The following is a 17,341-nucleotide window of genomic DNA, read 5'->3' as shown; positions in this document are numbered from 1 at the left end:
GACTAGCTGTAGCTCCTGCCCATCCAGCCACTGAAGTGCTAATTACATAAAAAATTCCATCTGTTCTGAAAGTTTAACTTCCTTTGCTGAGCTCCACACTGATGTTTAGTTATGCCTTGGGTTTTTCAACCAAACTGGGGAGAAAGAAACATCATGAAACAGTAAGCCTACTGTGCATTTAAAATCCATAATTTGTGGTGCTTTCATGGAAAGATTCACAAGTGCCAGAAAAGCCAGAGCTGAATTTTCACCTTTTTTTTTTTTTATTTTTCTTTTTTTTTTACCATGGTTGTGCTCCAGAAGTTAATTTTTTTAGAGTCCTTACATTAGGAAAGTTTAACTACTATGTGTGAAAACTTGTATACTTTTCTGTGGGTTTATTTACAAACAGACATCTTTATCAGCTGAGAGAGATTTTAAACCAGAAATTTTCAGTGCTTTTAGTAAAGCTAAATGAACATCAGTTGTACTATGAGGATTTAAATTGCAACATCATTATTTCCTAGCTCAAAAGCAAAGTGACATCCTGAGCAAAAATGTTTGTTCTTCAGGAGTAAGCATGGACTTTGCTTCATTAAATTACGCAAAACACTTGTTTTGTCAGTAATGTACATGGTTTATCACACCCATGTCCATTGCAACGGCAGGGACCATTACCAGCTCTTAATTCCAAGGTTTGAAAAAGACATTTTTAAAGGCATAACCTTCTAAGCACACACACAAAAAATTTATGAGTAAAATAAGAATTAAATAGATGTTCAAGGAATACTTGTGTAGTTGTAAGTATTCCGGTCCCCACATATTACTCAGAAAAAAATCCCTGTCATTCTTCTTGAAGGCCCAAGTCTATCATGCTTTGATTTTATAGAATAATAATTGTCCATGCAGGAACACGGCACCAAAGGCAATGTGTTTCTCAGGGGAGGAAAAAAAAGAACCCAGATCAGCCCCAAACCTCTTCATAATGCAATTTCTCGTAAGTAAGGACCAAGTTCAGGTTCAGAATATACTTATTTCAGTTTAGGGGGGACCAGGGTCTTGACAAGATACTATGGAGAATATTCCATTGGAGCAAAAACCTGTTCCATAGGCAAGGTGTTGTGTGTCAGACATAAAAATCATAAGCTTGAGGAAATAAGCACATTTGCATATAAAAAAGTTAAATTGTTAAAAATGTAAAGGATTAGTGGGGGACTAATTTAATTTTTTTTTTTTTTTAAAAAAAAAAAAGACATTCAGTGCTTGCTGCTGTTCTCAGAGGCTTTACAGGAAAGTGTGAGCTTGGTGTGGTGATGCACAGGGATGTTTCTGTTGGTCTCCTCAAAGCTCCCTGCTTCCTGGCAGCTCCAATTAAAGCTGATCACAGTTGTATGTGATTTTCTAGACTAATCAGACCTCTGTAATCGGCACTGAAAGCAATAAGAACTGGGTCAAATTCTGAGTCTTGTGCAGTTTCAAGCAGGCAAGTACAAAAGCTGAGGACAGATGCTGGAGTACCCAGAGCATCTGCTGCAGGTCACTGGTAAAGGGAGATCACACACCCTGTCAGCATTTGATGTGATTCACTGTGACAGTCCTTAAGTAGTTATTCCCCAAGAAGAAAGACTGAAGATTAAGGCTGGTATGAAGTGATCTAATTGAAAGACAAGCTTCAAAAACCAGGAACGCTTAGGGAGAGGAGGCATGGGGAAGGAAAGGAGGAAGGGACTGACAGTCTGAAGGTCTTCCCTACCCACTCGCCTGCTGATTAGGAAATGCAGCAGTCCCCTGATATGTCCTTTGTTCCTATTACAATAAATGCAAAAATAAATCTGAATATAACCTGAATTATTGGAGAAATTTTACCTTTGTTCAGTCATCTGAAACCACTTTGTACTCTGCAGAAAAGATCTAGTCCTTGAAAGAATTGATTCATGATGGGCTGATCAACAGAGAACGGAAAAATGTGTCTGACATGTCCTTTCTCTTCCTAATCCCAGAAGAGTTGACTTTTTGGGTAGTTGGCATGTAGATGGGTAGAATGGTGTCACAGAAAGAAGCTAAGGGGTGGGTTTGCAAAGAAAAGCTGATGTCCTGTCTCTTGCACAGTTCCCTACTATTTGCTTCTTACCTGAGTGTTACTTCTGGCACACTAAGGTCATCTTGTGAGACAAGAAAGAGAGGAAAAAAGGGTAGAGAAAAAAAGGCTCTAAAACTTAGTTGAAGATGCTGAAAGAGATCATCAAACTGAGACAGGAAAATGGGACCCATGTCTTGTTATTAAAAATGATTTTTTTTTTTTTTTCACATAGTAAAATGAGGAGGAGCAACAGGCTGTTCAATCCATTTGCCCTAATGTTTACAGTTTTCAGTTCTTGATGAAACCATAGTGAGTGCTGGATAGAGTGTAATTCTGCACCTGAGGTATACTGATGAAGCAAATACACATTATAAAAAAAATAAAAATCTCTTGCCAACTCCCATCATTTTACAATGAGATGTGAGGCAATTTCTTCCTTAATCTTTTTAAGTAATTTTCATTATCATTTGCTTTTAGGAAATAGGAATGAGGTCTGTTTATAGCTCTTGACTTTAAGTATTCCCAGCTTGTATCTGCTTGCAGGTGAGGCGAGGTTTTGTGTGCCCTGTTACCAGAGAGTGCTTTCATACAGTACTGGAGCTTTCCAAAGGCTGCTATAACCATTACTCCTGGAGTTATTCTTCTTTGGAATAGCATTTTTTTTCCTAAAGCACAGTCACCTGTATAGTCCTCAAACAATAGTTTGCTAAATACATCACATGAGTTTTATGTGGGGAATGAATGGAGAATATGGATTAGCCAGTGAGGGAAGTATGTGGTGGTGTGGATTTTTTTACTGATATTTGCTCTCTTCAAATCCAAAATAAGATGAACCATTAGCCAGATTTATAGAAACGTCACCTGTTATGAAGACCACATGAGGAAATATCAGCCCCAAATGTAATATGTTGTTTGCAGTAGAAACTGTTATAACTATAATCATACAAGAAACTGTGTTATAACTATAATCATACATGTATCTGTTTACATGACCACACAATAAAGTCCTAAGTTAATCAGATATAGGACTCTATGCTGTTCCTTGGGCTTCTCATAAAAGCATTTTAGTGGAAGAGTGAAGCCTCTTACAATGTCTGTTGCAAGGAAATGCTGATGCTTATATATATAAAATTATTCAGGCTTCTCTCTTTCTGGAGACATTTAAAAACTATTAAGAAATGTTTTGGTTTTTTTTTTAAAAAAAAATCTGTATTTGCCTTTAAACCTCAAATATCCTACACATGCAAAGTGTTCATGTATCAGCATATTTAATACTCTCTGAACATGTGGTAAGACTGTTCATTAGAGAAGTCCTTGAAGCTTTTAAGAGCTGTTTTGGGGCAATACACTGCATTTATCTTCCTAAAGTGTTCACAACTTGCTTTCAAGTGTGTGCTAAAATGCTGAACATTAAGGAGTCTTTGCATTATACAGTGTTATTTTGCTCTGTGAGATGATCAGAAATACTCAGCAGAGCACCTGGTTCTGTAGCCCTCAGAGGTGTGAGTTTTATTGCCACTGACAGAGAGCTTGGTTTGACTTTGTAGATTATTGCCTTGCAGAAATAAAACAGGGAGTGTTTTGTTTGTTACATGGGATAAAATATTGGGCATGTTATAATATAAAATATTGGAATTAATATAATGGAATATAATATAAAATATTGGAAGCAGTTTTAGGTCAGCCTGTGAGTTTGTCCTAATAGCTTTTGGGGGAGTTAGGGGAAAGAAATGTAGCAGGATGAAATATTTAAGAGCTGAGTCACGTATTATGGAGTAACTTATTAAAACAAAAAGTGGTTAATGATCCCATTAAATCTCATTATGTCATTTCATGCTGTATCAAAGGAAGCAATTAAACAGAAAGGTAATTGCCCCAGGTTAACTCCTAAAAAATATAAGTATTTAATAGCTGGATTACAGAAAGTTACATCTTTAGAATGTATATAGTATACACCAAACCCATAGGTATGATGTAATTTATTTACATAATACAGAATTCCACCAACCTGATTAATGTGATGGAGTGATAATTACATAATCTGATATTTACAAGACATGAATTGGAACGTGGAGATACCTCAGTGTAATTTTGTATGTATCTACTTGCCCTTCTGTACTTATGGTTACTGATACAGCATGTTTTGACACTCATTTGCAGTATTTAAATTATTATCCCTTTTTAAAAAAAACTCTTAAAAGATTTATTCATCTATAAAAACAAATCATCGGTTTTGACATAAGTTTTTAGCAACATCTTATATTCTTTCACTGGAAGTGTTTTACAGGGGGGCTGCATGGAACCCACTTGGCTGGGTTTTGGAGGAAGGATGCACAAGAGGAGATGGGGTAATATCCTCCTACAAGTGTTACTGTAGTTCATCCAAAGAGGAGGTTCATTTAAGAGCACACTTCCCAAGTATTTTGTGTGCTGGAAAAATTAAAGAAAAAGATATTTTTTTTCTCTGGTTGTTGGTGCTATAAGCTTGTTACTTACAAAATATTTTCTGTATTCAGAGAAAACTAGTTAGAAAGTGGCACAGTACTTCTCCCCACTGTTAGACTTCAAAGCAAAACTGAAGTGAAACAAGGGTTAAAGCAAAGACTTAAGATAAAGTGAGTCAAGAAGATTTAGTGTGAGGCTTGTAGCATTCTGGAAAGAAAAGGAAGATGGTACTAAGGGATATAATATAGTAGAAAATAATCTTGATGCATTTTGTTAATTTAAAGCAGCAAGATGGAATTGCTGTGCTTGCTGTAGTGTCAGGACCAGTTGCCAAATAGAAGCAAGAAAACTGAGATGCTGAGGGGGTCTGATATATGACATTGGGAAATGCTGATGATATGGAAATGACATTTACTTCCAAACACCTATGGCATGCAAACATCAGAGGAGAATTGAGTGTTTTCCTGGAACTAGAAATAATAGAATAGAATAGAATAGAATTGAGGTATAGAAAAAGCAGGTTTCATGTCAAAAGAAAGACTTGAGACACATTTTCTTAGTGTGAGAATCTATTTTGCATGAGGAGCAGAAATTTTGCTGCAGTTGTTCAGAACTCAGACTGGATGATCAATAATTTTTTTTAAAAAAAGTATTTTGTTTAAAGTAAGATCCTTGGTAGAGGATTGAGAGGAGCAACTTAGTTTCTTCTCCACTGTTATTTTACTTTCAGACAACAACAATACAGACCACTCCAGCAGACTGAAAGCTCATTAAATTTAAAAAAAAAAAAAAAAGTGCCAAATATATGAACTTCATTGTTATTTTTCTTCCTGTTAGTGAAAATGTTTTCTGATCCTCACATTTGATATGATAGAAATGTTGTGAACTCAGTATAAGTATTGAAGAAATCTGCAGTGGAGGGAGGTGCTGTGCTGAAGCTGTAACTTTGGATCTCTCTTGTGCTCATAGAATCTGGGCCTGAGGAGGTTGGGGTGTGCATCTACTCACTCCAGATGGAAGCAAGTGGCTCCCTCCACTGTTATCTGCAAGATTTGGATTTGTTTGGTTTATCTGGGATGTGAAACTTGAGAATTAGAGAGAGATTTTTTTATTTCCTGCTTTTTTCCCCCCCTGAATAAAAGGAAACAGAATTACAGGCCTTCAACAGCATCAACCTCATGTTTGTATCTGTAAAAGTCTCTATTAAATCCTCACTGGCAGTTTTACCCCAATTTGTTCATCATATAGTGGACATCCTATAAAGCCTACATCCTAGCTAAAATATTTCCTTCTGGCATCTTCTGTGGGTAAAAATAATTCAGACTGTACAAAAATCTTGGCTGTGTTGCAGTCTCTTGCATCCTGGATTATTTTTAGACTCAAGTTCTCTGGTTTGTTTTTCTAGGATCCCCATGCTGAAGAGTTTGAAGACAAGGAATGGATGTTTGTCATAGAGAATGTAAGCTGGAATGTTTTCTATATATACTGTTTTTCTATACATACAAGACTTAATAATTAAAAAAGATTAAAAGGTGTCCAGATGCTGAAAAAATCTTGAATAAAATTTGAGCAGCTGAACCACTGTAAATCCTAGCTCTGGAGTAATGAAGGCTTATTAAAATACCTATTGTTACATTACAATTAAAATACAGGAGAGGGGAGTGCTGAATTTTTTCCCTGCAAGCATCAGTCTGCCTTGCATTAGTTTGCTGTGAGCAGTGGAGTGAACAAGTTCGAGCTGGGTCATGACTCACTGTTTTATGGGCTGTGACACATTATTTGTGTATGAGCAGGGCGGTGAACAAGTCAGAGCTGGGTTATGACATCTGTACATCCCAAATGGCAGCTCTGGGCTGGAGTGCCACTCTCTAGGGGAGAGCAGGGGCTCGTTGCTCACCTTTGATGGGTGAGTAATTTGGGGCAGGATGGAGCAGCCGTGGTCATGCAGTGAGGAGTGTGAGTTGTGAGCTGCTCCCTGGGATCCCTCTGCATGTCCTGTGCAGAGTGAAAACCCAAAAGCTGCTCCTGCGAGTCTCTGACTCCTCCAAGCCAGGAGCTCCCAGAACTTGACGGAGAGCTGAGTTCCTGAGGGCTGTGCAAACAAGAGGTTTGGCCAAACTGCAGTGCCTGACATTGCAGAGAGCAAGTGCTTCATGAAGTACTTTTTTCCTTTCCCTTTTCTGTGCTGGGCCACAGCTTCTGCTCTGGGGCTGAAAAAAGGGGAAGCTGCTTTACCTGGGGTTTTCTTGACAAAGGAACTTTGTCTTCAAATAGATTTTAAAAGTTTGTGGTAGCAAGGTAGTGTTCATTGCTCATAAATATAGTTTCATTATGAGCTGTTTCTCAGGAAGATGATATAATTTTTATGTTGTTTTTAACCAAAAAATAAATTGCTCTTCTACCAAGTACTACCACATAGCACCGAAGTGTGGGGAAGCAATGGATTTTGCCTATCTTTTTTTACCTAAAAATGCTGCTTTTTCTTGTCAATATTGGAAAATTATTTGAATGTCTAAAGCTAAGGTTTATTCTTATCACCAGTAACTGAACATTTAAAAAAGGCTGAAAGCAAAGTGCTTTATTTATACTTTTGTTCTAAATGTCAAGTTTCTATTTTCACATGAGACACTTGTTAACACAAAACACAGTTTAGTTACTGAGTTACTGTTTCCTGGAGTTTCCTTTTCTTTCTCACATAGTTTATTTTAATCGGGGAAGTCTCCATCCTCAATTGTCACCATACAAGTAGCTCTGGATAAAACAATTGTCAGTGTATTTCTCAGCTAGCCCCTCTGGGTATAGCTGGATTTCCTGTGACGTTGCAGATGATATTTTTCAGGATTTTATATGGGGCATGTAGACTGAGTTTGTGTCCTGCTTTCTTTACATGTCAGTGTGTTCTGTGGAGAGGGGGCTGCAGACCATCTGCTGCCTGCTCTCTCTCTGCCTCACGCCTTTGCTGAGCCTTGCAGGGCAGTCTTCTGTTCCATGGGAACTTCTTTACAACCTCAGCTGTGCTGTTGGTTCATCTCACAAGAACTGCCAAATAGTCACTGGCAGGTAGATGTTTATTCTATGATTGGAGGATATAGAAATAGCATCCTCAGAATAATAAATTTAATAGTTTTTTTTCAAAAATGACTGAGAGCTAAAGAAACTATAAAGCTGGCTGCTTTTTCTCTTTTTTTTTTTTTCTTTTTTTTTTTTTAAGTGCCAGAATAGATGGAGAAACTCTTTTCCCAGGGTAACAGCTCCACTTAGTGGTGGATGAAAACATGTTCATCGGTTCGAGCAAGAGGCAAGTGTTCCAATGGCTGGCTGACATTCCAGAGCATGCAACACCTGCCTGTTAGAAACAGGGGAGGCAGGAGGTTGTTCTCCTCACTTCTCAAATTATAGGTATTTACCCTATTTGGGCCTAAAGTGTCATTTGCCTGGTTTTACAACAATATATTTATTATTTACCTGACAAGACCAGGTGACCTTTGGGAAGCATGGGGACATTCAGAGTCCTTTGGGACCTTTTCTGTTTTGTCCAGGGATATTTTCTACCCTTAGAAGCTGCAGGGCTTCCTTTCCTCTTTGATCAGCAGTACTCAGAACACAAAATACTGAAGTCTGCAGAGCTTAGGACTGTGTTTTAGTTGTAAAGCTATGTAAAATTCTGCTAAAATTTTTGAGTTTGTTTCTTTTTTTTAATTAGTATTAAAGTCAGTCTCCAAAATAATTTTGTTTTGCTTCAGTATGGCTGAGCAAAGACCAGGTAGAAGAGATATACAACTGCAGTTTGATACCTTTGCAGGCAGATGCTACCAAATTCCAAACAAGCTTATTCTTCACTTTCAGAGGGATTTTTAAGTCGTGATGAGGTGATTTGTGCAAGAAAGTAAGAAAACCATGCTTTAAATGAATTTTTTTTTTTGTTATTTTCTTCTTTGGGGTATATGTACATTATTTCATGATCCATTTCCCTGATTATTGTAGGGTTTTTTTCTATCTGTATTTTTATTGTCCTAGTCACTCTGCATTTGTGTTCTAGTATATGAACTTTGTCATCTACTGTATGTATGATCCATAAATAGTTTGATCATAGAGCAGTTTCTTGCCATTTAACTCCTGGTATTCATTTTCCATCAGCCTTTTTTCTATGTCTTTATCTCCTTCCCAGCTGTGTTCTGTGTATATTTACTGATAACTTTCTTGTCTCTAATTCCATCTCTCTTTAACCATGTTCTGTGTATTTGATTATCTGCTTTTACTTCATGAGGCAGTTCTTGGAATTCTTTTGCTGTTTTTAATAACATTGGGTGTTCAGGTTGGCTCTCACAAGCAGGAGAGAAAGAAATTCATAACTCAGAATAAGACTTGCCCATGTGTAGAGTGGTAATAGGCTTTCAAAATCTTACAGACTGGTGTTAGTGTATTTTGACTATTCCATTTAAAGAACAAGGATGAGTTCCCCCCATTTTCTAAGCCACTTCTTTTAGTAAGTGACTTTCCTCTTTCATTTCTTCTGTGGGTAACTTGAATATATTCTGTTTACACACTTGGGTCCTTTCACTGTCTGTGTCCCCTCAGAGGTCCCAGGTGGGAGGGCAGCTTTGAAACAAAGACTTAACCCCTGAGAAGAGTTCACCTGACCTGAAGTTTTGGGCTGTGTTTCTTGCTGTCTTCAGGTTGTTTATCTAATGTAACAAGAAAGGGATAGGAGGGAAGAGAGGAGGTTTAAATTGGTCCAAAGATGTGGAAGCTTTCACTGGTTCTATGCACAAGAACTTTGTGCCAAATAAAGGTATCTGAAGCAATGGAAAAATGTCATTTTTCTTCCTAGCATGCTCAAAGCATGGAAAAGTATTTAAGAACATCCACTGAAGACAAACCAAAATGTTTACTTGTTTGCTGGCAGTTTTATAGACAGTTGCTTCCTACATTCTTAATGAAACTGTGAAAGAGTCATGGAATGTTTTCCGACTTGAAAATGCACAGACTGTGAAACGAGTTTCCCAGCTTTTTGTCAGAAATATTTTTGAGCTCATGTTTGTGTCTCTAATAGCATAGTAATATATTCCAAAGTTAATAGTAGGCTTCTCTATCTTCCCACCTGTGCTTATGTTTCACCATTGTCCATAGGTTATTCCCAGGGCTCAGGGCTATGGTGAGCAAGCCCTTTCCAGTAGGAAATTCCACTGACAATAATTGTTGTTATTCCTGACACGAACTGTAGCCCTCTTTTTATGTGGCAGGCTTATTAAAACTTGGTCTTTGCTAATTCCAGACCTACAGGCTTGGCTGATGAATGGAGAAAAATGCTCTGCCTGTTGTTGAAGCTTTGCTCATAAGATTCCTGTGAGTTGGAGCTGGAGCCAGCTGTCTTGTACTGTTGCCACAAGGCAGCATAATTCCAGACAAACACTTGCCTAAACAGTTTTAAAAAAATAAAAATAAAAATTAAGGTGTGCTCTCTGCAGCACTGCCAGTCAGCCTCTTCCAGTGCTCCATTGTCCTTGTTGTGGGGAATCATTCTGGCCCAGATCTTGGTTGATACTCTTGAGGCTGCTCATTTTCTTAGCAATTACAGCTCTGGAGAACAGTCTTTGCTCCGTGTGGCTGGAGGCTTCCTCCTTCTTGCCTCTGACTAATCGACCCCAATAATGTGATAGTGTTTGCATGTGGGATTTCACTTCCCATGATTGCATTAGCAGGTCATTAGCATTCTCTCCCCACAGATTTATTTATGTGGGTGAGAGCTCAGTGTCCTGCTCTGCTCCTGCTGCCCATGGCTTTCAGGAAGCAGCTGTGCCCAGCTCTGCTTGCACCCTGTCACCTGCCTGGGGAAGTATTCCGGGCAGAACTTCCAGGCTGTTCTTGTACTGAGACATTGGAAACTAGACTGACTTCTGCATCTGTCCTTTCTACAGAGTCCTTGAAAAAGCTTTGATGCCTTTATAGACAATATTTTCTAATAATGCCCGTTTGAATAGACCCACTCAAACTTCTGGAATGAGAGAAAAAAGGAGTCTATAGAGTTTGCTGTTCAAGCTGGCCTTCAGGGAAGAGTTACAAAGAGTAATGAGTTTAGGCTGAAAATACAAGATCTGACTTTTCCTTCTGTCTGTTGTTCTTGTGTAGCTTCAGGAGCCCCAGCCTAGAAAGAGTTCTGAATTGACCTCCACTGAAATACCAGCAAAGCCTCAAAATAAAAGAAACATTACAATATGTTACAGAACAATTGACATAAACCAGCTTCATTTTATTAGTACATGTGTGTTCTTTTGTGGTTGTCATCCCCCAGTCCACCCTTCCCCCCGTCACCTCTGAAATCCTGAATCATGGGTATGATGATTTCTCATTTTGAATGCCCTGGAGCGTGTTTTATCCCTCAAAGGTTTGGAGAGATTATTTCTCTCTCTTAAAATGCCTGGCATAGCACCACAAATGGTGATCATAACATCACAAAGGTGATAAATAACGTGAAAGTAATGGGAAAGAGAGGGCAGGTGGTGGGACATAGAAATGAATTTGTTTGTAGTCTTAAAGGAGACCAATTTTAGATGTGATACAATAAAATGATGTATTAGCAAAAAGTTTTCATCAGATACAGCTCTGAATATGTTGTTTTCCAGATGAAGCTTTTAGAGAAATAACTCATTTGAATAGGAACAGTAATTAGCCCAGAATTTTGGTAAAAGCATGCATTTCTACTGGGTGATTGAATACCTTTTATTACAGAGCTGCTGCAACACTAACTCTGCAAGGGCAAGTTTTGCTCTACATCTAAATGAAAGCCCAAGTCTAATCTTCCCACCTGTTTCTGGAAGTAGATGTTGGGAAGCAAATGCCAGCATAGCATAGGGAATTGAAATTCTGAGTACTGCTGATGCCATTTGCTGGAAAAATGTGGGAAAAAGACTGACATAGGAGCAGGATGAATTCCTTACTAGCTGATCAGTTGCTATATAAGAATTTATTACCAAATCTTGGGTATTTCTTCTAGTGTATCTTTGTAGCATGTGAGAGCTTAAGTTTAAATTGGCTATTTCTTTAATTTAAGAAACAGTAGTAAAAGCCTCTCTCCATTTGTTTTGTACTTTTTGCTTGAAGTAATATTTTGCTTAAAATAATAATTGATCGGGTTAGATTTTTCCTGAATTAAATGTCTGCATTTAATATATTTAGAATAGCTCATAGTTCAGACATGCTTTCTTGGTCCTTTAATTCCCCTGTCATATTCTGCTGTGTGTGATTATGTGAACTGTGACTAGCTGCCTGTGTAAATTAGGCTGAGTATTCTGGTTTAGATATAGCTAGGAATTAAATGCTGCTTTGTCAGCTGTCTCACTCTTGTTCTGCTTTAAATGTAATAGAGATTCAGAAAACCTGTTTTACTTTTAGTTTTTGCTTACATTAAATATTTAGCACTTTGTTCTAGTTGAGAAATCTCCGAGATTAGGCCTTTGGAGCAAAACTTGCAGAAATTGTTGTCTTGATTGGCTGCTCTGGCTGTAAGGGAGCCAGGCTAGGAAATCTTTCTCAGAGGCCTGATCCTGTGCTTTTCCAGTAATACTCTGTTGTTCCTTCTGTGCTCCATGATGGCATTTCTGGGCAGTTTTAACTAAAAGGTAAATACTATAAAGGGCAGGGTCTTGACTATGGAAAGGAGCAGGAGAGAGGCTTCTGCACAGGGTGGATCACTCTGTTTTGGGGTGTCTGAGAGTCACACAGGGACTCCCCTGTGTGTCCACACTGACCCTGTGGGAGTTCCTTACTTAAACAATCCCCTTGGATTTGGCATCTTCTCTGAAAAGTACAGAAGATAGTGGAAGTGGATTGCATGCTTCAGTTCTGCTGGAGAAATTCTATACCACAGGCTGTAGGATAAGTAAACCACCACCTGTATTTAGGGCAAGTGTTACATGAGGAAGGTGTGAAAGACTCTGGGTATTTTCCCCTCTACATGGCCCAGCACAAAGGAGAGGCACCAGCAGCCCTGGTTCCAGGCAGGCATTTTGAGGGCAAGAGCTCCATAAATGGTTCTGAACAGCACAGATAATTAATTGACATTTTGACCTGCAGCCACTATTGTATCCCCAGGCAAAGCCTGCTAGTGTTCACTTAGGACATACAACTTACTGTCTGCAATGACATTTTTCTTCTGACCAACCCAAGACTGTGCTCAGATCACCTGGAATTTGTTCCACTGTGAATCCTTTCTGTCATTAATACATAATAACCTATTAAAGCAGAGCTGAGACATGACAACAATCTTATTTAAAATAAGAATTTTAGAGAAATCATCAAAATAACTACTAATATCTTTAATTAACTAATTAACTTTTTACACTTTAATAGCTTTTTTCGATCCTGACTGAAATGTGAGTTCATCAAACTCTTCTTTACTGTGTTTTTTCAAAAACATTTATGAAAATTTCCTTTTGTTATTCAGTCTTTATCTCCTAAATGAAATGCAGTGTCCAAACTGTCCTTTAAATAGTGTTGCTTCTGATGCTGCCTTAGTAGCTGCACTAAGTGCATGTATGTCAAATATAATTTGACAGATGCTATGGCAGTTTTGAAAACTATATTTTTGCTTAACTTTTTCTGGTGAAGGAGACATCTCATTTTCTGGTGTTTATGCCACAGTTACATGGGAGGGTCCTGCAAGTGGGAGCTGGAAAGAGGAAGCCCCTGGGCTCCAGGGAGAGCACCCTGGGTGTGAGGCTCTGGCTTAGTGCCTCACAAAGTGTGGTACACCAACATACCTGACAACATTTAATTTCTACAGTTATTATTGGTCTACAGCAGTAAGGTACAACTGTTTTCTAAATTGCTTAGAACCATTTTGTTTGGGTTTTTGAGGGGAGGCTATTTCCTTCTGGAGGAATCTGTCTCCTGTAGCAGAGTTGTACAGGGCAGCTGATTGGAGTTGCTATCGGCGGTGTCCTTTGCCAGCTGGAGCAGGGAAGCTGATAAACAAGGCAGACAGCTTTGGAAACAAACCTCTAATGCTACATTAGGCATTTTTAAAACCAGCAGTGTGTTTCAGCCACTCTTAGCATATGTTTATTCATGGAAAATCAGCAGAAAAATACACTGGCCAGCGCATGCAAGAGCCAGAGTCTGCATGAGGTCGTTTCTTTCTCAGACATCAAATACATAAGAGTGTCTTGGTAATTGTTTTACAGTGGGGTTCTAATCATACTCCAGGCATAAGCTGAGACAAGCAACTTGCCTTTTAATAGAAAAGTACTTGATTTTTAGCTTGTTCAGCTTGCCACATTTTTTCTGGTTTTATGTGTCTGAGTGTGTTTTTACATCTCCATACAGTCATGGCTGTGTGTTTGCTCTTGATGCAGTTCAGAATATCATTATGTAAAATAACACTGTCTAGGGCAGCATTATGATGGATAAATTTAATTTTTGACCTGGTAACTGTATGGTGTTAAAAAAGCAGCATATACTGCTGCCATGTAGTACAAAATATTCAGTGTGGAAAATGGGAAAAATGGCAATGCATTTAATGGAAAATATTTTTGACGTAAGTCACCTTCAAAGGCAGGTAATCTGGGAGTCAAATTGAATATTTTGCTTGATTTGAGATAATACCTTGCAATTGCATGTGTTCAAGGTACAGAAATATGTGTCAAAAAAGAATTAAAATATCCATTATTGTGTAAAATGTAGCTCTGCATTAAGTAACTGGATAGGATTGTACATGAAAGTAGTTGTAATTTAACTGAAAGCATATTATTTAAAAATAGTGGCCACCAGCAGAACTATAGCCAGCTGACAGGAAAATAAGAGTTCTGGCCTCCTGAAAACCCTTGTTATTAGGAAAACCATCTGGCAGTGCAATAGCTCTGAGTGTTATTTCTTTCAGCCTCTTATCTTTGGTTGTTAGCTGTCTTAATAGAGTTTAATATAATAGAAGTTAATTGACCTCCATAACTTAATTGATGCCATTTCATTCATTTCCTTCCCAGCATATTCTTCATTCTAAATTGATGCTACACAGTTATATTGTGTTTTTCATGTGAAGTTTCTCCTTTCTCATTGTTCTGCATTATCAATATCTGAACCAATATCTGAAATCAAATGGTTTATTGAACCTTGACAGGCAGTAGAAACAAACTTTTTCAGGTTTATCATAAGTATGGTGGCAACCTGAGTCTTGGCTGGAAAGATTGCCTGAATAAAATGGTATTGAATAAGGTGCTCTAAAGGGCATTTTGTAACTTATCAGTTTTTTCTCTGTTTCCACATATTAGCAAATATATAAGATTAAACTGAATTTTTGCCAAGTGTATGACTCATACAGAGATGTATCCCTGAAATCAAAGGTTGCTGTTCTAAGCACAGTGGACTATGTGTCCTGGTTCTGGCCAGGACAGGGTTAATTTTTGCAGTCTGAGTGGGGAACAGAGTAGAATGATTTTCCCCAGCTTCACTCTCCTTTTTCCTCCTTCAGGCCTGTTACAACAGTTTTTGAGAATTTTGTATTTCCCTTGGATGCTAAGGAAAGCATTTTCTTGTTGCTATGTCTGCTATGACTTCTCAATGCAGTCTGCATCTGCTTAGAGTCAGGACAGAGATTTCTGGGATGGTCATTCAAAGATCTGCCCCAAGGGTGGATAGTCATGAGTGCCATGGGATGTGGGAGAAAATGGGCCAGTATTTGGGGAAATTCTCTGCTCCTATGGTTTGGAAGTTCACCCCTGAACAACAACGGGACCCTGGTGAATTGACAGAATATTTGCAAGGAGAATGCTGTGGCAGCTCCAGAGAGGAGCAACTTCTTGCAGTGTGCTGGGTCCTGGCTGCTCTTCTCTGGACACAGTTCAATACTGGACAGCATCCTCAGGGGGAGGAGGAAATCAGACCTACAGGCACTGTGGCCACTCAAACTGAGCTGAGCCAGAGCGACAGCCTGTAGCAGTTGGTCCTGTACAGAAGGAAAAATCCAAGACCGAATCATTTTGCGTAGTGAGGGGTGAAGAGGAAGCAGGGCCATCACAACAGGAGGAAGAGGCAGGGCCAGAGACAATCACCTGATCATCTGATTCCAGTCCTAGACTGAGCTGTGAGATAAAAATTTCAGCTGCCTGTCTGGTGAGCCCGTGGTGTCCTGGCTGCTCCAATGCTGAGATATCATGGCCCATGGTATGGAAACCAAGCACCTGGGATCCCTGGAATGTGGGCATTGACAAGGGGCTTGGGAAGAGGATAGAAACTCTTGTGTCTCTGGTGGCCACTCCTGCCAAGTGTGAGGGAAGGTCTCCTAAGGATGATCTAATAGTACATACAGGCAGGTGGGGTGCCATGGAGGAAGGTACCTGGTACCCAAGACAATCAGCTGTGCTGGAGGTAATCTATAAGGGTTCAAATTACAAGAGTCCCCTGTAGATCCAGATGAGGTCCACAGGACACAATCCATGTGGTAAAAATTTGTATGGAGCGTATCATTGTTGTGTGCAAACTCACTGGCTTTGCTGTCAATGAAAGGAGAGCAAACAGTGCTTCAGGTGACTGCCCTACTCCAGCAATATGAAAACCATCTCTTTGCCTCCCCAACAACCTGTGCCTGAGCTGTGGAAAGACAATCCAGGACTGTGGACAGACTGGAAAGACTTGAGTACAGAGGAAATGTCCTGTGTCCCACCAGTACAGACCAGAGTCTCTGCTACTGGGAGTACCCTGCTTCTCGAGAGAGAGGGCTCACACCACGAGGTACCCTGGGGTTTTATCTCCCTGATCACAGAGAAAACAAGAGGAAGTGGGATGGAAAACCCACCTGTGCCCTGGCAACATGGGTGTGTGAGTTGAGAGGAAGAATGAACGTCAGAGGAAATTCCTCAAGGGTAAATGCTGCTGCAGTTTCCAGTGGGCAAGTCCCCAGACAGGAGGGGGCAGGCAGGGAGTGAGTGAAGCATGGTTTGGAGTGTCTCATTGGGAGCACTGAATCAGGGAGAACCATTCCTTATCCACAGCACTATACTTCAGAAGTTATATATATAGATAGATACAGATATACATATATGTATAAAAAGCATGATTAGTTTAAAGCCTGAAGGTGGTACAGTTGTGTGTTACATTGCACTGTTAAATAGCAGTATTTCTGCTTCTGGAGGGTTTTCTGTAGAGTAGAACTGAGAACAAACCAACCTGCCCTTCCTGGCAGAATGGCAGACTGAGAAAGATGGATGGCAGGTTTTCCAAGTTTGATTTAATACCATGTGCAGCATAGCCTGAGATACACCTAAAAGTGTCTGACTTCTAGGACTTCACCTGCTAAAAATAAATACACTTAATAGTTTTCAGAGATTTTCTTTAAAGACTCAGTTTTTATAGTTTTAATGATTTATCCTATAAGAGTATTCTGCTCAGCAAGGGATAAGATTAAAGAAACTCTTAAAGCTTTCCTCCCTAAAGCAAAACAACTCCATGAAACAGTCTCCAGTCACAGGAAGGCACAGCACAAAATTCAAAGAACACATACAATATTACATACACATGCAAACCAGAAGTGATGTTGAAAATTGTGTGAAGAATTGTGTCTCCTATTTTTATCTGTAAAGTAGATCCCTGAAATGAAAATTAGTTCTGCTTTTTTTTTCCCCTGTTGAAAAGTGAGACATTATTTGAAATGGGAGATTCGGTAGTGCTTTCCACTTCTTGAGTGCTAAATAAATTCTGAAAAGAATACAAAAAGAACATAGAAATCAACTATCATCAAAATCTGTATGTGACAAAACCTTGTACCTTTTCACCTCTCTTCCCCAGTCCCAGGTTGTTTGGGTAACTTTCCCCCAAAGCTACTGTTCCAGTATTTGCTTTCCTCTT

The 17,341-nt window shown here is 39.1% G+C and overlaps 1 protein-coding gene across 16 annotated transcripts in view; it reads left to right on the top strand.

Moving 5' to 3' along the window:
* The window catches only part of EHBP1 (EH domain binding protein 1), a 207,596-nt gene that overhangs the window by 40,317 nt on the left and 149,938 nt on the right, over positions 1–17,341 (top strand). For all 16 annotated transcript variants that reach the window (XM_015622091.3, XM_015622093.3, XM_033513206.1 and 13 more), the window contains exon 5: positions 5,910–5,963. In XM_015622091.3, coding sequence (XP_015477577.1) covers positions 5,910–5,963 — 54 coding nt within the window. The remainder of the gene's footprint in view (positions 1–5,909; positions 5,964–17,341) is intronic.

Source organism: Parus major, chromosome 3, assembly GCF_001522545.3.
Source record: "Parus major isolate Abel chromosome 3, Parus_major1.1, whole genome shotgun sequence".
NCBI classification, from domain to species: Eukaryota; Metazoa; Chordata; class Aves; order Passeriformes; family Paridae; genus Parus; species Parus major.
This window is presented reverse-complemented; position numbering and strand designations above follow the sequence as displayed.